Genomic DNA, 21,524 nt, shown 5'->3' on the forward strand with positions numbered 1-21,524 from the left:
ATTTATCCCTCTACTTATGGGGATGGATGACAAATGATGAATTCAGTCCTATTCTGATCCAACACCCAGGGTTACTCTAGGTTTTTGTTTTTCTCTTCTGTATTTGAACCTCCTCCTCCAATAGTGAGAAACCTGGCTGTCATTATCCTTAATATATTAATTAACTTAGTCGCCTGTGTGTGTCTAATCTCATGTCCCCACGGCGGCCCCACCTGAACGAGGATGCCCTCCTCAGCCCTGTCCTCGGCTCCTACACCCTGGACGGGGCTGCCCTCCTGAACCGAAGCCTATTCACTGGGCTTGGGCCCTGACACCCCCATTTGGCCTGGTCTCCCTCCTGCCTCTGCCCTCACGACCCCGCATGGGCTTCAGTCCTCCGCCTGCCAGGTGCTGCTGCCTCCTCCCCACCATGGACACCCTCTTTATGTTGTACCCCGCACCGAGACGTTACTGCCCCCTCCCCTAGTGACTGCTGGAATCACGGGGTCGGCACGATTGGTTCCCCGGGGACGCCAGGGAGCTATGCTAACTTACATATTACTATCATAGAATACATCAAATACATACATAGTACAATTATACTTATTCATTCCATATTAGCTTATGTATTCTGAGCATTTCCCCTAGAAATGAAAGTCTCCTATAGTCACAGTATTCCATTATTTGACTCTGCCACATTTTATTTAATCATCTTCCTCCTGTGTGGTATTGGATCAGCTTAAATTTTGTGCTGTTCTAGATAATGCTCCATCGAACAGCCTTGACCATAACTTGGTGTCTGTGCAAACTCTCTTGGCCCCGCCTGGGGGCCCCTTCGGCTCAGGCTCCCAGTGAGGACGCTGCGCAGACCCGGAGGCCTGGGGATCTCGATGCCTTTCTGTAGACCCCACTTTGACCTCAGAGTCCAAAGGCTCAGTCAGGGCCTACGACTCCTGTTTAAATCTGAGCTCTGTCACTCAGTACCTCTGTGACCTTGGGCCAGTTACTTAACCTTGAGTGCCTCAGTTTTTTCATCTGTAAAATGGGGATTTCAGTAGCGCCTGACTGGCAGGGTTGTGGTGAATCCGGTGAACTACTGGTCACAACTGGCCACACACCAGTGCGCACTCAGTCCGTCAGCTGCTGCTAGTAGCACCATGGGGGTGCTCTGGACCCGCCGGCTCGGGGCGTCTGAGGGGCTTGTTGGTCTAGAGCAGGATAAGAATTACACAGAAGCTCCCACTCACCAACAGGTTGCCTTCCAAAGGGGACTGAGCTCGAAGAGGGTGAGTCAGGCTTTTAAAAACCAGGCTTTTCTCAGAAGAGAACAGTTTCAATGTCAGGTGGGTACCTGCCTCTTCAGAAACCCCACAGGGGTGCTCTTTGCAGATATTTTGTTTTTCCCAGACACCTGACCACTCCCGGTGATTTGGAGAGACTAGAACCAGCCTTGACACGGTGTCCATCTTGGGGGACAAATGGGTCCTCATTCACACGAGCCACGCTCCCGGCGTTCAGTGGCCACATGTGGCTCGTGGCTACCTTGTTGGACTGGGGGGGGGGGTTGGTGAGAAGTGCAAGGCTAATAGTTCACGTAGGTAGCAATGTTAACGTAGGTTTCCCGCTGGAAAGGACCTGTGGTCTCAGGAGGGAGGCACATAGAAATGGAAGGGGTTCAGTATAAGATACGTGTGAGAGGCAGCGTGCTTTGTGAATTCAAGGGAAGGCATGCGTTGGCCACGCCAGGCTGTGGAAGAGACGGCATTTGAACAGGATGCGGAAGGATGCTTGGCTATTTCTAGGCGAAACCGCCTTCCTGAGCCTCACGTCTCTAACGGTGCCCCCAGCACCTCTCTTTGGGTATCCCAAAGACATGTCACCTTCAGCAGATCTGAGACGCGGCCCAGTACGTCTCCTCTTAAACCTTCCACATGCCCTGCTGCCGGGAGAGGTACTGTCACCCACCTGCTGGGCGGGGGGGGGGGGGGGGGGGGAGGCAGGGGGTCACAGAGGCCCCGGTAAGTCGGAAGAGGGAAGGGCGTCAGGCATTTACAAAGAGCCCCACGGCCTCCACTCTCCTCCCCGAAGTTGGAGGCCAGACCACTGGCGGGACCATGAGTGTGGGAGGGAGGGAGGGCGTGAGAGGGGGAAGCATCTGAACAGCTCCTGCGGGGCGGGAACAGGAGCTGGTGAGGGAGGGGCCGGAGGGTCTGCCTTAAAGCTCTGGGGCCTTCGTGTTGTGATGGGGTATGAACTGTTGCACGTGAGCGGAGGGTGGGTGGGGTGGGGGGGTGGACATCCCAGGGACGGGGGCAGGGAAGCGGAGCTCGCTGTGCAGATGACCGTGAGACTGGGGCCTCTCTCGGGAGAGCACCCGCCCTCACAGATGTCACACGATCCGTGATTCTCCAGGGCCGGCTCCCTGCACGGAGCCCTGTTTCCTGGAATGCCCGCGGGGTGGCCGCAGTGCTGAGAGCCGGGGGTACTGGGGTGTGTTTCGGGCGCACACGTGCAGGCCACGTGTCCGTTTCTCGGCCGGCCTCGCACCGCCGTCACTCCCGGGGACCGACTCACGCTCTTCAGGCACCAGCGTCGTTTGTGGTCAGAGACAGGGGCATTTTGGTCCAGTCACTCTGGTGGTATCTTCTCAAAGGCGGCAGAAAGCACACCTGGTAAGAAAATGGCGGGGAGAACGGCGCATATGCACAACGATCCTTGGGATGATTCTCAGTGGGAAACCTGTTCTGTGGTATTGAAAGGCGCTTTAGCACTTTAATTTCATGTGCACCTCTGTCCATTGCGCACGAAATTGACTCACCGTTGGCCGCCCGTTTCCCATGGCTCAGTGGAAGATGTTACTGACCGTGGAATCTGGAAGGCTCTCGGGCGAATGGGCCCTGCATCCCAGGGATAGCCCAGGGATGTCAGAATACCCCCGATGATGAAGCATTCCTGGTTCCTACGCCTGGAAGGGCTTACTCAGTAGGTCTAGGATGGGGCAGGAATTTTTTTTACCCCTCCCCCCAGGCGATAACATTGCACAAATGGTTTTGGATGCTGGGGTAGGTGAATAGAAAGGTATAACCATGACTGTGATATATTTAGGGTAACCCTTTGCAGCAATCCTGCCTCATCAGTCAAGGCTGGGTTTCTAAAAAGTCCACAGGGCAGGAGAAGTCATGCTCGAATTGCTTAAAATCTTGAGAAAAACTGGGCTAGAGACTAAAATTCTTGAATGAATCGATGGACATGCATTTTTCTAAAAGTTCATTAAAATAAAACAATAAATGCATGACATAAGGATCACATCAGCGATACCGTGGATATCACACACTTGATTTCCATTGCTTACTAACTCTCCGGAAGTTTAATAAAACTTTTAAAATTGGTTTTGCATTCGTGCGGAGAGTATGTACGCTGAGGGGCGTGCTGGATTCTGTGTCCGCCACTCCATCCACATGTTAAATGTCGTTCTCATTTCATGACTTCATCCTCCGGGTTCCCACGAGAGGATGTAGTGATTTGAATAATGTAGGCAGAGAAGTATTAAGTAGAGCCGAGCGGGTACGTCCCAAAGCCCTCCCCTAATATACAGTCACGTTATCTTAGCTCCGAACATGCTATTAAACTGCTCCTACATTTCACGTGTCTGCCAGGAGTCAGTCTAGTTCTGAGGGTTTGCTTCTTCTCTTCTGCTTTCCACTTTCCACCCGCCACCCACATGCTTACACACATCTGTTTACACATCTGGGGAGCAGCTCAGCCCAGTGCAGTGCTTTTTATACTTCTTTTGACCACAGTGCCAGTATAATGTAAAATTGAAACAAACGTTTTAACGGAACAGTGCTCACTCTTTTTTTGTTACGTTTATTCTCACCTGAGGATATTATTTCCATTGATTTTTTTATTTAGTTTTTTTAGAGAGAGTGGAAGGAAGGGAGGGGGGGAGACAGAGAGAGGAGAAACATCAATGGGAGAGAGACACATTGGCCGGCTGCCTCCCGCACTTGCCCTGACCAGCACCGGGGGTTGAGCCTGTAACCGGGGTACGTGCCCTTGACCAGAATCAAACCCGCAACCTTTCAGTCTGCTGGCTGACCCTCTAACCACTGAGCTAAACCAGCCAGGGCACAATGCTCACTCTTATTTGGCGGATTCTCATAGTTCCACTCTGTATTCTCGCACACTAACATGCAACTGCTGACCAACCCAGGAAATTGATTTCATGACCCTCCCCCGCCCCCCCCCCCCACCCCGCCGCCCCATGCATTGCAACCTGAGGTTTGGTGAACACTGGTCTAGAGGCTTTTGGCAAATTTCTCCAGGGTCAGGCGGACCTGTGTTTGAATCCCGGCTTTCCCTCTTAATAGCTCCGCAGCTTGGGAAATGGCGTCATGTCCTCATCTGTAAGAGGGAGATAGGAGCTGCACCTCACGTAGCTGGTGTGAAGATTGAGTGAAATAACGCAGGGAAAGCCCTTGGCCTCGTTTCTGATTCCTAGGAAACACTTGAACGGATGTGATGATGATGAGGATGACGATGATTTTTCCGTTTTCAACTCCAGTTTCCTCTCAGTCCACGTAATTTTGTGCTGGAATTCTTGCTTTTGCTAAAAAGGCACACACAAGTCAGTGAGGAGTGTAGAATGTCAGGAAAGAGGACCTTGTGTTTTGGGAGGGGTTACCGTGTATCTTGGAAAAATTACTCCTGGAAATTGCTGTTCCATTCCTACCGGTGGACTCCACTTGTGTGGTGTTTTTCTCTGCATTCCCACGGCCACCATCCCGGGCCCACGCAGCCGCTTCGGGCGCATCTCCTTGCCTCCATTTACCCCTGGACCAAGTGCTGCTTGGTTTACGACAGTGACACATGGCTGTCCGGAAGGTTCTAGTAGCCTCTGCAAACAAGCTCAGCCTCTAGCTGGGCATCTGAGGCCTTGCGGAAGGACCTGGGTTCAAACCTTGCTTCTTCATCTGGGGGCTAGGACACATTTTTCTTTTGTTGCCATTTCAAGCTATACTTCCCCTCATCCCTAAAATGGGGATGGTAATATTTGACTGATTCGGGCTGCTGGGAGGGTGAGCGATGATTTATGTAAAACATCCAGTGTGTGCCTCCCAGGCGCCCGCTCACGCTTACGAAGCTCCTCCGTGTTGGTGCCTCGGTCACGTGCTCTGCCCACAGCAGCACGCACGCCGTCCTCCGTCCTGCTTTGGCCGTGGACACCAGCCTTTGCCTCCCTGGCTTGCTTGCTCCCTCCTCTCTGCCTAGGCAGTTCCTCGCCATTCTATAAGCTCTTTTCCGTAAGCGTTCCCTTACAGACCCATCCAAGAATGATTGATGTATTCTTTATGATCTAGTCCACTTAGCTGGCAATTAACCCCATGCTGCCTTCTGATCTCTAGTGCAGTCTTTTATTGTTATAATTATAGTATTAGTCGCTACCTTTATATGGCTATGTCTCATATCCCCTGTTAACTTATGAATTCCTTGAGGGTAGTGATCATGTCGTGCACATCTTGGAATCCTCCATTGCATTTAGCACAGTTTTGTTTGTTTTTGTTTTGTGACAATACGTGTGTAGTAAATATTTGTTGGTACATTGGATGACTGGCTACTGCAGACAATACGCGTCGTAGGAGAAGAGGGTCCAGTGATTGGAGCTGTGAGAGAAGTTGTCACGATGAACACAGATTTGAGCTAGCTTTTGTTGGGAGGGTCACATTTTTGTAGGTTGGTAAGATGGGTGAGCACATGGCTATGTAGGGCAGGCTATTAGGTGACAGGAATCCTCACAGTTTATTTAAAGGAAATGATACAATTGCAAGAGGTGGAGCCAAGCACTGCTATGGTCAGCTTCTGCGACACAGACTCCAGCGTTAGCCCTGGTCTGAGCTTCCTGGTGGCCATACTGTTGCCTTCACTCCTGCCCAGTGTTGACCTGTCTCCTGTGACCGTGGAGGCATGATCTGTCTCCTGTAACTGATGAGCTGTGGGGCTACTGGTAGAACATCCTCTAAGTTTTTCTCTGATGCCTTTATTTCCTCTTCATTCTGGGAGGAAATACGGGCTGTATTTAAATTTTTGAATAGCAGTTATTTTCGTTCAGTCCTGTAAAGACATCTTTCCATTGTCTCCTGTCTTCCATTGTTCTTGCTGAGTAGTCACTGTAAGGCTCCCTCTCTCAGCCAAGGATTTTATTATCTTAAATCCAGCAGGGAGGGTTAGAAGTCTCTTGAACAGAACATTAACATGATTTAGGTGGCATTTTAGGAAGATTAGTATGTCAGCGATACACAAAACAGAGAGGAGTCGGGAAAGGCTCAGGAAGAAGAACAGTTACAAGCCCATCCTAACTGCTTCCTAAAGTGGGAAGAAAGCAGAGGTTAGGGTTGCTGAGCCCCTGGGCGTCCCGTTTCAGACAGACCCGAAGGAGTCTGGGCGTCCCTGCTTATGAGCAGGTCGCCTTTAAACACTTCCCCAATTATCCTCTCATCTGTAATATGCGGTAATAAAGTCCCTCCCTACCTTGCAGGGTTGTAAGAGTAAATGAGAAACTCATAGAAAATCCTGGTGTTAGTGCTGGCATATAGTAAGTGCCCAATAAGTAGGGGCCATTGCTATTTCTATACCGAGATCCAAGCCCTTGTTCTTTTAGATTAAAATTCAGGATCACTGTTAATGCCACTGACGAGGCATTGTTGACTTTATGGGGGATGTGTGAATTCACACCCTGCAAATCACAGTGATCAGCTGCGTGCCTTAATGCAGCAGCCCTGGTGCCAGTAAGAATCTAAATACCTGCCGTGTCCCGAGATGATTCATAGCACGAGGCCCTGGGTTTGAAGATGATCCCCACCCCAAAACTCAGAGGTGCACTGGGAGCTGACTTTAGAAAGTGCCTGTTGTCAGGCTGGAGGGTGGCTACTGCATGTTTTAGATCTGTAGAATCCTGAAATGTCAGCATTTCACTTTTAAAACCAACACAGTGCACAAGATTAGAAGCTCACAAAACAGAGAAATCAGATAACGAGCCTTCGTGTTACACAAGGATTCTTAGAATCTTAGATAACCCCGGAAGTTATCTTTTAGAAACCTCTCATTTTTTTTTTTTTTTTTTTTGACGATCAAAGTGTGGGCTAGAACGAGGGAGTGACTGGCCCAAGGACGCCCCGTAGTCACGGCAACGTCAGGACTGCACACCGGTGTTCTGTGTTCTGCTGTATTTTGATTCTCTGTGTCTTTCCTACCAGTGCCATACCTTCTTTAACTTCGTTCAAGATTCATGTGGCTGGGGTATTGGTGCCCGTGGGAACCTTGCATTATAGAAAGAAGACTGACCTATCGGTTGGAATCTCATTGATGGAAGCGAGGAGATACAGGCCAAGTGAGCCTCTTTACTCGGTACTCTCAGTACTTGGTCTCCTGCCCCCCGGGACTGCCTTCCCAGCCTCTCAGTCTCCGGAAATAGAATATATTTCTAGTGCAAACTACATGATGAGTTCCTGGTGCCAGGCTCATTGTAGCACTCCACCTTCGCTTTCTTTCACGGAATGAAGAGCGCGTGCTCACATTCGGATAGTCGTGAGCAATCTGTGCCGAACCGCGCCCTTTCTCATTTGTGTCATGTGCCAAGGCCAAGTAATCCATTACCTGTCCAGTGTGGGAGGTGGGACCTCGCTGTAAAATGAGTGAAAAAGAGGAAGTGCCTTCGTGTAAATCGGTTGGCTTTTCGTTGTGTATCAGCAGGGATGTCCCGGCTATGAAACAAAACACCACATGGACATATATAAGTCGCTTTGGTTACTTGGTGTTAATAATTCACATTCATGTGGACCACAGCGCGAGATGACGATCCCTGGAAATTGCTTTATTAATCACTATAGGTATGAAGACTTGGAGGAAAATCTCAGTGGTGATACTCTGAGAGTCTTTGACATGTTCAACGTTGTCCTGTAATTATACGGAAGATGGCTGATAGTAAGCAAGTCAATAAAATGATTCTCTGAGAATAATAATAAAAAAATGAACCTGAAATAAGTGAGCCCTTTATAGCAGTTTCCCTTTCTGGTAAGATACTTGCTGTCTTTGCTTTTCCTAAAAACCTACGTACACTTAATGACAGTCATGATTAAAGATGTAGGAAAAACTTTACATGTGTGATTTCTGTCGTATCTTGGTGAGCGATAAGCTTCGAAGTTTGGCTGAGCTGCATCCTGGGTAGAAAGGCTTAGTATGTACACAAGGGCTGGGCCAACAGAGAGATGAGGCAGCCGCGTTTGGCACGGGCATGAGTGAGGCCTGTTTGCCAGAATGACCAGACTTCGCAGGAAGTCACAGAAGAGCCGGGTGACTTGTAAACGTACGAGTTCATCTGCAGCCTCAGTGTGGGCCGAGGACCTGGGGCTTGTTAGTCGGAGACCTTACCTGGACTTACCGAATTGAGATGCATCTGCACAGGAGAGGGGGGAAAGCACTGCTCTGGATTTCATCATCGGCTCTTACCTTCACTGTTAATCAAGCTCACCATACCTTTCACTCACCTAAGTCTCCAGTTCCTCTGCAGCCGTGGGAAGGTGGGCAGCATCCTAGGAGTGGCTCTCCCGGCCCTGCAGGGCCAGCCTGGCTCTGGCATCTTTCCTGTTCCTGATGGTCTTCTGGCCGCTGGACCTCTGCCTGGGCAGGGTCTCCCCTTCCTCCTCATGGCCTCGGGGCGCCTTCACTTGCGGCCTCGGGCGGGGCCCTGGCACCTGAGCCAGCCTGCCTTCTGTGTTGTGTCCTAGGGCGGCCTGAACACGGTACCACAGACAGCGGCCCCAGGCGACAGACGTTTTCTCTGCACAGTTTTGGAGGACAGAAGTCCAGAGGAACGTGTTTGTAGGGCGGTGCTCTCTCCGAAGCCCTAGGGAGGACCCTTCCTTACCTTTCAGCAGCCCTCCAGCCTCTGCCCCTGCGTGGCCCCCTTCCCTCTGTGTGCTCACGTGGCCCTCTCCGTGTGTGTCTCGTCCAAATTCCCTTCCTTCTGCAAGGACCTTCGGTTCCTGGGAGGCTCTGATCACAGCAGTTGCATCCACCAATCGGTAACCGTGTTCTCGGTGTGTTTCTGTGTGAAGGCGCCTCATTGAACAGTGGTTGGTTCATTGACATTGAACTCCCAGACAACCACACTGCCTCGGGCCTGAGAGGCACACACTTTCTCCACACTTCAGACCATCCCTGCCGGCTGTTTTAAACAGTAAAATCGCCAACGCAGAGCAGAGAAATGTTGCACGAAATAGACAGTGAGAAGGACCCTCGTTTACAGTGTGAGCGGGAATGAGGCAGAATGTCACCTTGTCGGACCTCGGCTGGGACCATGGGTGTCGGGAGACCCCAGGTTTTCACCTCTCTGTGCGTGTCTACTCATGACCCGGAAGGCACCCCGGGAATTGATCTGGGCGTTACAAATAGATTTTAGTGAGTAGACGACTTTGCAAATATGCAATCCGCAAATAACGAGGCTGACTGTACCTCCCCATGGAAGCTTTCATTTTAAAGTCAGAAAGCTTTTTGAAATATTTCAGGTGACCATCTTCCCCCCTAAATGGGTCATTTGTGGGGAAAGAAAGGGGAGGGGAGGAAATAGCATATGATTATAACGATGAAGCGGAAGCAGGGCCATTTTCACATCCCTGCCATTTCCGTATTGCTAAGTTTAGATACACCAGGACGGTGTGGTCCGTAGCAGTTCTGCTTGTCACGTTGTCCCCTCTGAGGAGCTTGTGACGACTGTAGCTACTCTTCAGGGTGCTCCTCCTTCTACTTCCTGTACTGCTCTGGACCCAGCTGCCCCCTCTCTGCACCCCGAGATCTGGAGACCGGGTTGGCGCTCATCCCCCTGTTGGGCAGAGCCCTCCCAGTGGCCGGTCGCCCAGGAGGATCTTCTGTGGACATCTTCTCCCCGCGCTCCCCTGTAGCTCCTCCTCAGTCCGCAAACAGGGCTCTGTGTGGTGTGACAATTCTCTTCCTCCCTGTCTTCTGCTAGGCAGGGAATGCCTAACCTTGCCTGCTCCTGGAATAGCGTTCTCAGTAAGTGCTCTGTGAACAGGTGGATACGTGACTGAGAGGGAGGACTTGAGAACCACGAAGAGCAGCTGTGTTTGGGGCTCCTTGTGGCCGTTCCACGTCCTTTTGGACTGTCCTTGAGGTTCCTTTCCCTCGTCTCAAAGAGTGGTGGCCAGATGAGTAGATGGAGCCCGCCTGCAGCGCGACCCCGCTAGGCTGACCTTCAGAACTGGCCTGGTTCTTGTACCGAACGTCTCCGGGTGGAGGGCTTTGTAGGATCATAAAAGGGCCCGTAAGAGGTGGAGTTCCTCCTCTCAGAGAGCTTACAGTTCGGTTAGCAAGGAAGAGTGCACACAGCTGCAAGTTCATAGGTAAGGTAGAGGGAGGTAAGAGTAAAGACAGCTTACAATAGCTTTCCTAAAGCCATGCTTGATTTTCAAGTGAGCGTGTAAGGCCAGTGAGCAGTGTGGAGTCACAGGAGGAGAGATTCCTCCAGGCTGGCGTGGGCTGGCAAGGCCCGTGGAGAAAGGAGGGTGGGAGATGGGTCTTGGAGGATGGCTGAGGGTTGGCAAGGTCCAGGAAAGAGGAGAGAGGGCATGGTATGAGCAAAGAAGTAGGAGGCGTCTGCAGCCATGAGTGCATCCGAGCTGGGAGAGATGTACCAGGGAGAGGCGGGTTCTAGAATTCCGTTCTAGAATTGATTAGGCTCTATCGGCAAAGGGTGCAGCCCTGTGTGGGTCACACAAAGATGCTAGCACTCGGGCAGAGCTGGGGGCAGGGCATCCAGGAGGGAGGACGTCCTCTGGGAGCTGGAAGAGGGAGTTAATGAGGCTTTGACCATCGCAGCCCAAGTTTATCTGAATAGAATCCTCAGAGCTTCAGAGCTCTTTTTCTTTTTTTTTTTTATAGGAAATGAGTAAAAGAAAGACAGCTAAGGGTGGAAAGAGGATTATGTCACACCGTCCACCAAGTCCTATAGAATGGAGGCTTGACTTGGCATCGTCTTGGCTTTTGAATCCGCACTAAATTGAAATTTTTGTGTAAATAGGATGAATGCGTGGGCGACAGTGCGTTGTTAGTGATTCCACTCTGGATGTATTTTGATGGACATGGGAAAGATGCCTCCAGGGCATCCAGGAGGGAAGAGCACTGTGTGAGCCGGCAGAGAAAGGGTGTTTAGCCCTGGGACAGTTTTCAGAGGGAAGGCAAGCTGGAGGAGAAGGACGGATGGTGTCAGGAGAGGGGAGGGGCGCCGTGAAGCGGCTCTTTGCGGGAGTGAATGAGTGCCCGCCCGCGTTCACATAAAGCAAGGCTGGAGCCAGAGCGAGGCACTGCGAGCGCTGAGCGGAGATGGAATCTGTCAGGAGGGACCTGGGACCCAGTGAACATCCCTTTAGAGCTTTAAAGTGGCAGTATTGGGGTTCAGAGCGTTTCTGTAGCCCTAATGTCCCAAAGGAATGCATTGGTTGTAATGTCTTTCCCACAACAACGGTTTTGCACCGTCCCCGTTGGTCCTGGGAGGATCATGCCCACAGGTGTACAGCACTGATGCTCTGAATGCGGGGACCTTGACGGTGTGTGCTGTTAACACAGCCTGGCTGGGAGGGGGCGAGACCTGCTTTAGGCGGGGTCACTCAGGTGCTGGGCCCTCTGGGTAGCTGAGTTTCTCCAGCCTCCGTCTGTGGGACCCTCTCAGCTGAGAGCCTGCTTGGCCCGCAGCACTGCCCCACGGAGACAGCCCCTCTGGAACGACCCGGCTGCTCGAGCAGGGCCGGTGGCTCGAGGGTGGAGCCCCTGACTATGCCTCCCTCCCCAGGCCCCCCGACACAGGCTGTGGGATTACGAGGAAGGGGACAGTAGAAGCGGGTCAGGCTGGTGTAGACAAGACAGTCATTAGCACGAGCGCCTCATGTGGATTGTCTCTCCGCAGACGGGCACCATGCCGGTGGAAAGGATGCGCATGCGCCCGTGGCTGGAGGAACAGATCAACTCGAACACGATACCAGGGCTGAAGTGGCTGAACAAGGTGAGTGTGCATGTATGTGTGTGTATGTATGTGAGCATGTGTGTATATATGTCTGTATGAGTATGCGTGTGTATCTATTTGTGTGAGTGTGAATGTGTGTGTATGTGTGTGTGCATGTGCATATGTGCGAGTGTGCGTGTCTGATCCTTACTAAAGCATGTGCATGCGGACCTCTGAAAGTAAAATTGTTCTTTGTGTTCAAAATCTTATGCTTGTTAATTGCAAAAACCATCCAATCGAAATTGACCATAGAAACATCAAGTGACTATATGAAGATCTGTGTCCTCATCTCAGACGGTGGCCCCCCTCCACTCGCCTTGCGGTGGCAGCTGGCCGCTTGTCGTGCCCCCTCCCTCTCAGACTGCCTGCTGCCCCCCTGGCTCTCCAGGGCTAGAGGACGTCAGGCTCTAGGGTGTCATGTGGGGAGTGGGGCGTATTCATTGTTTCCAGTATTTTCTATGTGAAGAGAACTTTTGTTTTTGTCTTTTAAAAAAGTCTTCTCTTAAAATTTTTTTTATCATTTCTCTTTTTTATTTTTCAATTACATTCAACTTTGTATTAGTTTCAGGTGTGCAGCATAGTGGTTTAAAACGTCTTCTCTTTGTTGTGAAACTCTGTTTGTGTGCCAACCTGTTCTAACAAGTAAGCATTCTACCATTTACACTCCTCCCCCATATATGTAAACACTCCTTATTTATCCTTCTCACACTCTCCATTTAACTGATCCTAACTGGTAAGGGTGAATCAGGAAGACAGTATCTGTAAAAAATAAAAAACACCTGAAATTATATAGTTAAAATTTAGAAAAGCAACTAAATATAATAGATTACTGGAGGCCCGGTGCACGAATTCGTGCACAGGTGGGGTCCAGCCTGCCTGCCTCGATGGTGGCCGATCGGGGCTGGGCTGGCGGGGGGGAGGGGACAGGGAGGTTGGCCGGCCTGCCCTGCCCCCAATTGGGGTGGGGGGGCTGATCTGGGGCAGAGCCGGCTGGAGGGGAGGGGACATGGGAGGTTGGCTGGCCTGCCCTGCCCCTGATCGGGCCGGTTGGCTGGCCACAGTGGGTGTCATAGCAACCGGTTGTTCTGGTTGTTCTGGTTCCGGAGTTCCGGTCGCTGGCTTTTTATATATATAGATGCCTTCTTTGAGAGGGCCCGAGGGAGGTTTCTCTCCCATTACCAGGGATATTGCAGTTCTTCTGAGCAAATTTCTTTGTCCTCTTTACCTCCCCCCTCGTCTTTAATCTTAAGGACACGACGACTCATTTAGCAGGTCAGTCTTTAGCTCTATATCACGTGCCGAGAGCAGAGAGCCCAATTGGGCCACTTCTCACAGGTGTACAGGGTATTGCAGCATCATTTTTTTAAACTAATACCACTCCTGGCCTCATTTGATCGTTTCAGATACCTCTCAGATCTTACATTTTTTGTTCCTTTTCCCTCATCCACTTTTTTTTGGTTTTTTTTTGCTTATTTTTATTTTAATGGTATTGTATTTGAATGTGTTTGTTTAAGTGAGTCGTTCTGAAACGAGGTGGGGTATGAAGTAAATAGGAATGACTTAAGGAAACCATTTGACCGTTTTATGTGACCTGAATGGGGCCTTGGCTGGGGCCAGTTACTTTTTATTATGAGTATTTGCAAACACTGATAGTGTGTTTGAATGGCCCAAGGACTGGACAGAATAGTGTAGTGAATTCCCATCTAGATTTAGTAATGCACATCTCGATTTAACAATTACCAACATTTTGTTTTATCTGTGTGTGTGTGTGTGTGTGTGTGTGTGTGGTATTACAGAGCAACTCCCTGACAGTGTACACCTAGAAGACTTAACATTTTCTCATGTCTTCATAATACTGTTGTCGATCAGGAAAATCAATCATAAGTTTTTAGTGTCATGCCATGAGTACTCCCAAAATACCTTTTTACAATTGATTTTTTTCAATCAGAATCCAAAAAATGTCTGGTGTTGTGTTTGGTTGTGTGACTCGAAGTCCCTCCTGGTTGTGGACAGTGCGCCCTCCTTGGTTGCCCTCTTGCCATTGGCGTGTTGAAGGGCCAGGTGGGTTCTGGGTTGGTCCAGGTGCTCGCGTGTGGTTCCCTGGGCCACTTCTAGAGGGAGGGGAGGCAGCCACGCCCAGGTCCACTCTTCCTGAGCAGCTCCCGTCACGCCCCCTCGGCCTCCCGATGCTGGTGTTTCCTCCTGGAGCTCTGCCTGGACCCAGGCCAGGCCACTCTCCGGGCCCAGCCAGCAGGGAGTCCACACCTTTCCCTGCTCTTCACTGAGAGCAGGCTCGTGCTTGTGTAACTAACTATCAGGCCACCTCGGAACAGGTAAGGAGTTCAAACAAAAATAGCAAGAGAAATGAGAACGCCTTATAAATATTGGGGGAGAGGAGAGGCAGAGGGAGGTGAGAGAACTGGTTTCCACGTGGGGCCGAGGTCTGATGGTTCTGCGTTGCTCGAGGTCATCTTAAAGGTTCTTCTCAACTCAAGCAGTGCTTCTCTCTCCTGCCCTCAGATGTAGACACGGGTGGGCTCTGGTCCTCGCAGTCCTTCCGTACACGGTGTGTGCGCCCACCACCTGTGCGGGCTGGGCACTCAGGGCTCCTGAAGCGCATACTGATGCCACAGGCTGTGATGTCACGGTCTGCAGAGTGCAGTGCAGTGCCATCACTGTCCCATAGAACACAGGGATCGATGACCAGAATGCTTATTGGTCAGAATCTCTTTCAGTTTTAAAATGAATCTCACCTTTACCTTTCAACATGGTCTTTTTAAAAAAAGAGATGTGTGATGGTTTGTTTAAAAGTTCCGTGTAGGATTTATTTATTTATTATATATTTATTTATTTATTACTGATTTCAGAGAGGAAGGGAGAGGGAGAGAGAGATAGAAACATCAGTGATGAGAGAGAATAATGGTTCAGCTGCCTCCTGCACGCCCCCTACAGGGGATCAAGCCCACAACCCGGACATGTGCCCTGACTGGGAATCGAACTGTGACCTCCTGGTTTATAGGTCAATGCTCAACCACTGAGCCACGCTGGCCGGGCCCATGTGGTTGTTCTTTAATCTATCATTTTAAAGTGTTTTTTTTTAATTTATCATTTAAAAGTGGCATTAAGTACATTCACAATATTATGCAACCATCGCCAGTGTCCAATTCCAAGCTTTTTCATCCCCTGAAAAGGAAACACTATACTTCCTCATCACGTGACCACTCCCATCCCCTTCCCTAGTTCGTGGCAACCACGGGTATGCCTTCTGTGTCTGTGGATTCGCCTGGTTCATACAATATGTGGCATTGGTGTCTGGCTTCCTTCACGTACCACCGTGTCTGCCAGGGCCACCCGTGTTGCCGCATGTGTGTGTCAGCACTGCATCCCTTTGGGGGCCGAAGAAGGCTCCAGTTCATGCAGCGTGTGTACATGCGACGTTTTCTTACCCGCTCATCCGTGATGGACATGGGGGTGGCTTCTGCCTTTCAGCTGTTGTGAGTAGTGCAGCTATGAACTTGTATGTGTAAATGTTTGCTTGATCACCTATTTGTAATTCTTCGGGGATTCATCCAGGAGCGGAGTTACTGGGCCACGTGGTGACTCTGTTGAACTCTTTGAGGAACAGCCAGTTTGTGTTCCACAGCAGCCGCCCAGTCCCCATCCCGCCAGCCCTGTGTGGCCGTTCCCGTTCCTCCACATCGTCACCAGCACTTAGGATTTTTAAAAAAATATATTTTATTGATTTTTTACAGGAAGGGAGAGGGATAGAGAGTTAGAAACATCAATGAGAGAGAAACATCGATCAGCTGCCTCCTGCACACCCCCCACTGGGGATGTGCCCGCAACCAAGGTACATGCCCCCGACCTGAATTGAACCTGGGACCCTTCAGTCCGCAGGCCGACGCTCTATCCACTGAGCCAAACCGGTTAGGGCTAGGACTTGGTTGTTGTGTTTTTGCTGTAGCCATCCTGGTGGCTGTGAAGTGGCGTCTCGTTGTTCTGATTGGCATTTCCCTGAGGAGGGGTGGTGAGTCGTCCTTTGTGTGCTTATGGGCCATTTCTTTGGTCTCTTCGGGTCCTTGGCCCATTTCACGAGGCTCTGTGCTGGAGGATTGCTCAGTTCAGTCGTTACTTTGGTAGCTTCATGCTTTGGGCCTGGTTTCTGGGACAGCGGCCGCCAACCTTTCGGACCTCACGGACCACCATGGTCCACGGACCACCGGTTAGCGACCGCTGTTCTGGGAGACGGTTTAGCTGTGTAGCTGTGTGTGTGTGTGTGTGTGTGTGTGTGTGTGTGTGTGTGTGTACACATCCGCCTGCACGCATGCAGATGCTTGAAAAGATCCACTTGTGAGAATCAACTCTGTGTCTTATGAGACGGATTTCAGATTGTGTCCCCACAGAACTCGTTTGACCTAGAAAGAAAAGAGCAACAGCAAATTCCTTAAGGGCCCCTGTCTGGAAGCACAGACCTTTAGATTCTGGTTGTGCGCTTGAGGAAACCTGTCCCTGAAGTCAGTTCATTTTCACGTGAACGTCGAACCTGCATGACGTGACTTCCTCTCGGGTTTTCATCCACACGAAACGATGAAGTCTCGCTCAGCCCCGCTCCGGCGCCGGCCCTTTGGGAGATGGCTAACCTGAAACGCTGCTGTCTCCGCGATGATACAGAGCGAACGGAACGGGTTTACGAAAATCTCTCACTTTCAGTTCTCCTTTACTTACTGAGTTGTAAACACAGCAGAATTTCCCCCTTTAACAGCTTTTGGGGAACTCTCAATGTCCTGACATACTCTTAGTTCAGGCTTTGTGGTTGGTTCTGTGTGCAGGCACCGGGCCCTTTTGGGTCGGCGGGACCCTTTCTGTTTTCACTGTGAGACCCAAATGGCAGAAGATCCCTGCCAACACTTTCCTGCCTGTGTGTCCCGTGGAGACCCCAGACCTGGGAGTGATCAAACTAGCCTAAGAACTTAAAAGTGCATTTTCCTGCCTGGCAGGTGCGGCTCAGTGGTTGAGTGTCGATCTATGAACCAGGAGGTCACGGTTCGATTCCCGGTCAGGGCACATGCCCAGGTTGCGGGCTCCATCCCCAGTAGGGGGCATGCAGGAGGCTGATCAATGATTCTCTCTCATCATTGATGTCTCTATCTCATCCTCCCTCTCTCTTTCTCTCTGAAATAAATAAAAATATATTAAAAAATACATTTTCCTGGGCTTCAGTGTCCATAGAATCCAAGTCAGCAGGTTTTCCTGTGAAACTGGAAATCTCACCATTCGAGCACCAGAGGCGAGGGATGCTGTGATGCGACTGAAGATGGGAATTTAGACACTTATTGTCATAAGTTCCTTGGCTAAATAATTTAATTCCATTCCTCAGCTCCCTCAACTGTGAATCGGAAGTAATAACATACATGTAGCTCATTAGGTTGTTGCAAAAAGCAGAAGTGAGACCATGTGAGCATGTGTCGTCACATGTAAGGTGCCAGGGGACCTGGGAGACCACTGGTGCTGCCGGCTGAACCAGGTTACATGTGTGGTTTTACTATGAGTGTGACTTTGTTCCCAAGCTCTAGTTTCTAGTGGTGTTTGCCGGGGTTGGTTTAAGCGATTTCGAGTTGCCTCTCGGGCTGTAAGAGAGGTGGAAAGGGTCCGATACAAGAATCTTAGGGAGGGACTTTGCTCCAAGAAAGGAGTGTCGGCTGTGGTCATCGAGGCATCTGGACGCTCCGGCCGGCCCATGCAGGGCGTAGACGCAGGCTGAGCAGCAGGCAGGATCCTCTGTGTCTGCTGCGGCCCCAGCCCATCGAGACACGGGGTCCCGTGACAGTGGCTTCGTCCACCCGACCTCCCTTACGCAGCACCAGTGGGGTCACTTGGAGAGCTGCCTAATTTTTCATTTACTGGGCCAGCTGGGGCTCCTCTTGACCAAATGATGGGAATACGTGGTAAGAATAAAGTAAGGACGAGACGATTCCGTCGGAGGCCAGTTGTCTGTGGTTCTTTAAAGAAAAGCGGCACAGGTAAGGCACACGGGCATCTCCCAGGTCGTGCCTGTGACCTGGGACCGGTCGCATTCCTGCCCTGCCAGGCCCTGCCTGCCTCTCGGCCTCCCTGGCGGGCCGCCGAGGTTGGACCTGGGGAAGCGGGTTTGGTGTGCGGTAGATTCTACTGTGGATGCTCGGAGGGGAACCTTACCAGCTGGAACTTAAGACGCCTCCTCAGCGGTGGCCTGAGACCCTGGCTGCCGTTCTTACTTGCTTCTCCTTCCAGGAAAAGAAGATCTTTCAGATCCCCTGGATGCATGCAGCGAGACACGGCTGGGACGTGGAGAAGGACGCGCCGCTCTTCAGGAACTGGGCGATCCACACAGGTGTCGATGCCCCGCGTCGTGCAGGGGGGCAGGGGGGGGACACTGTGTCGTTTGCATGCTTTCTTTTTTCTCTTAATTGTGGTGTAACTGACCAATAAGATTGTAAGGCATTTAAAGTGATGACTTGAGATATGTGATCCTCGTGAAAGGATGTTAATGCACACCTTCACTTCCTCCCATACGTACCTGTTAATTATTTGGGTTATTTTACTGGGAACATTTTAGGTGTGCTCTCTTAGCACGTTTCTGTTATACCACAGTGTTTGTTTTTGTTTTTCCTACACATATAAAATCTCCTGGATGATGGGCTCATAAAGAAGGCTCTAAAAAACCTGTGGCTTGCCCCAGGCGCATCCAGGACACAAACCTTGGGGGGAGGGGCACAAACCTTGTCACTCAGAAGTGAGGCTCCGCCCATCCCACAGAAACTCAGCGCTTGCGTTTCCTCTAACGTAGAATTCTGGTTCCGCTCCCCACATGTGTACCGGGGTCATAAAGAACTATTTGTTCTGCAGCTATAAACTTGGGTGGATTTATCTCCCTAAAAGGTAGTCAAGAATGTATTTATTTACAACAGAATTTAAGTAGGGGGCTATTTACAGGAAGGGACTTTGAATATCTGACCGTCAGATGAAAAAGAGACACTCCGGTTACCTGTGCTCATCGGCCTCGCGGCCTCCCAGCCTTCCGTGTTACTCACATGGAGTCCCCATTCTTCCACCATTATTATTGTTTCTCAGGCTGTTTGGTAAAGTCAGGATGACCAACTTGTACTGATTGGTCCGCAACTGTCCAGATTTTAAAACAAAAATTCCCGCATCCCAAGAACCATCCCAGTCCCAGGCAAACCAGGACGTTGGTCGCTGTAGGCAGAGTCTGGGACTCAGAGGGTCGGTTCTCTGTACTACTTGGCTAGCAGCCCTGTGTTTCCAGAAATGTTTACTGTGTGAGTATTTCTCCCTCTCTTTTCCTTAACCTTCCTTCTCCTGGCTCTTTTGTTAGGAAAGCATCAACCAGGAGTCGATAAACCCGATCCAAAAACATGGAAGGCGAATTTTCGATGTGCCATGAACTCCTTGCCGGATATTGAAGAAGTCAAGGATAAAAGTATAAAGAAAGGAAATAACGCCTTCAGAGTATACCGGATGTTGCCCTTATCTGAGCGGCCTTCTAAAAAAGGTAGACACACAGACTTGCTAATACTGAGACCTCTTGATGTAGATGATGACGCCTTTGGGGTTTCCTTCTTTCCACATCTGTAGTTCGCACCGTGGAGCATAATCCCGCCCTTCCCTGGCTGCGGGAAGGACTCTCAGGTCACCAGAGGCAGGAAAGCATTTGGAATTTTGGCCGTGTACAGATTAACACGTTTACAGGTTAACGCGTGTACAGGTTCACACGTGTGCAGGTGAACGCACGCACGGCTTCTAGGAGAGCTTTAGGAAGCGTTTAATTGAGGGGAGCTGGTTCTCTGTGTGTTCTTCATGCATTAATCCAGAACTATTTTCTGTTGCCACAGGAAAGAAACCAAAGACAGAAAAGGAAGACAGAGTTAAGCACATCAAGGTAATCATTGGTTGCTCAGGGAGAAGGCTAACGTTGTGACCCTATTCACGGTTCCCGTTCTGGCTCATAAACACCAGTGACATGGCCTCTGTGAAGTATTTGATCTTTGCTCTTTGGCAGTGTGTGTGTTTTACGTGCTTTCCACGTCTCCTCTTTGGCATGGTCCCACTCGCAGACTCAGGCACACGTATCCCTGCTTCATGCAGTTTCACCGAGAAATCTGTGAGTGAAGTCACCAGTTCGCACGGAGCTGGCCAGTCTCAAGCCTCCCTCTGGTCCCCACACCGTCGCCAGCTGGTTACCTGGTACCAGCTGAGCTGCCGCAGCCAGCTCCGACCTGATAACCGGGAAGTACATTTGCAGGCTATCACATATACTTGAAGGTATATTGAATATTATATACTTGTATTAACCGTGTCACCCATATTTTATAGATCTAGTCCACGGCAGGCCATGAGCTGGGGGCCCAGGGAGGAGATCAGTCGCGGTATTAGTGTGGGCCTCAGTAGCTCTTCCCTGCACCCCTGTGCAGCCAGCTCTCACCATCCCCAGCGGTTTCCCGCAGGGCTGGGTCTGTGTGGGTTACCAGGAGGCTGTGCATCTGAAACCCCTGCAGTGGGGATCTTTGTGTGTAGATTGGGGAGCCCCTGTAGCTAGCCTGGGGGTAGTCAGGTATGCTGTGCAAAGCTGAGCATGAGCTTGAGCCGCTGGGCAGAGAGCAGGCAGCGCAGTGCCCGGCCCCTGGGCCAGCAGAGGGGAGACCCTCTGGGTCGCTGCGCCCTGTTTGCAGATGAAGCTGGGGTTTGAGAGAGCGGCGTGACGTGGACCCCAGAGGCTGTGGGGCACGTGGCCAAGGTCACACCGTTAGTTAGCACTGAACTTCAGGGAGATGCCAGGTATCCCGATTCCTAACCTAGAATTACTGTTGAAGAAAAACAAACTGTCCAGACAGTGCAGTGTTTAAAAATAAGCCAGTGAGTCACACTAGGAGGAAAAGAGATTTAAAAATCGACTTCAGATATAAAGTTACACGTGTGAAGGTAGTTAAGAGTTGGAGGGAAAATGTAGGTAAATAGTTAACGTTTCAGCCACACTTACCTGTACAATGGAAAAGAAATATTTTAGGCAGAGTATTTTAATAGCCATACCTCCAGTTTCATTTTCAGTATTTTTAGCTTTTGCCTTATTTTAAATATAGCACAGTGTCAAGGACCAATTTTGTTCTAACTTTTTATTGCAGAAACATTTTATGCACACAGGAAGGAGACAAATGAGTAAAATTTACTCTGCACACCATCACCCCAATTTCACCATGAATCAGCTGACGGTCATTTGATTGCATTAGTTCCCCCACCCGCTTCCTTACATCTGATATAAAATTGCAGCTCGTCAGTCATATTTGACCTACAAAAAATAACTGCATATGGTTTAGCTCAATACTTTGAAACAAATTCCAGACACTATCATTTCTTCCACGACTATTTCCGTGTATATCTTTAAAAGATAGGCAGTCTTGGAAGATGCCACAATGTCATGATT

At 50.3% G+C, this 21,524-nt stretch overlaps 1 protein-coding gene across 3 annotated transcripts in view; it reads left to right on the plus strand.

Moving 5' to 3' along the window:
* Positions 1–21,524, plus strand: part of IRF2 (interferon regulatory factor 2) — a 75,813-nt gene that overhangs the window by 26,571 nt on the left and 27,718 nt on the right. For 2 of the 3 annotated variants that reach the window (XM_008151891.3, XM_054720147.1), the window contains exons 2-5: positions 11,954–12,049; positions 18,320–18,419; positions 19,422–19,598; positions 19,939–19,985. In XM_008151891.3, coding sequence (XP_008150113.2) covers positions 11,963–12,049; positions 18,320–18,419; positions 19,422–19,598; positions 19,939–19,985 — 411 coding nt within the window. In that variant the 5' untranslated portion in view covers positions 11,954–11,962. Of the gene's footprint in view, positions 1–11,953; positions 12,050–13,276; positions 13,322–18,319; positions 18,420–19,421; positions 19,599–19,938; positions 19,986–21,524 lie in introns of those variants that run through there. The other variant, XM_054720148.1, reaches the window with a different exon arrangement.

This window comes from Eptesicus fuscus, chromosome 8 (assembly GCF_027574615.1).
Source record: "Eptesicus fuscus isolate TK198812 chromosome 8, DD_ASM_mEF_20220401, whole genome shotgun sequence".
Lineage (NCBI taxonomy): Eukaryota > Metazoa > Chordata > Mammalia > Chiroptera > Vespertilionidae > Eptesicus > Eptesicus fuscus.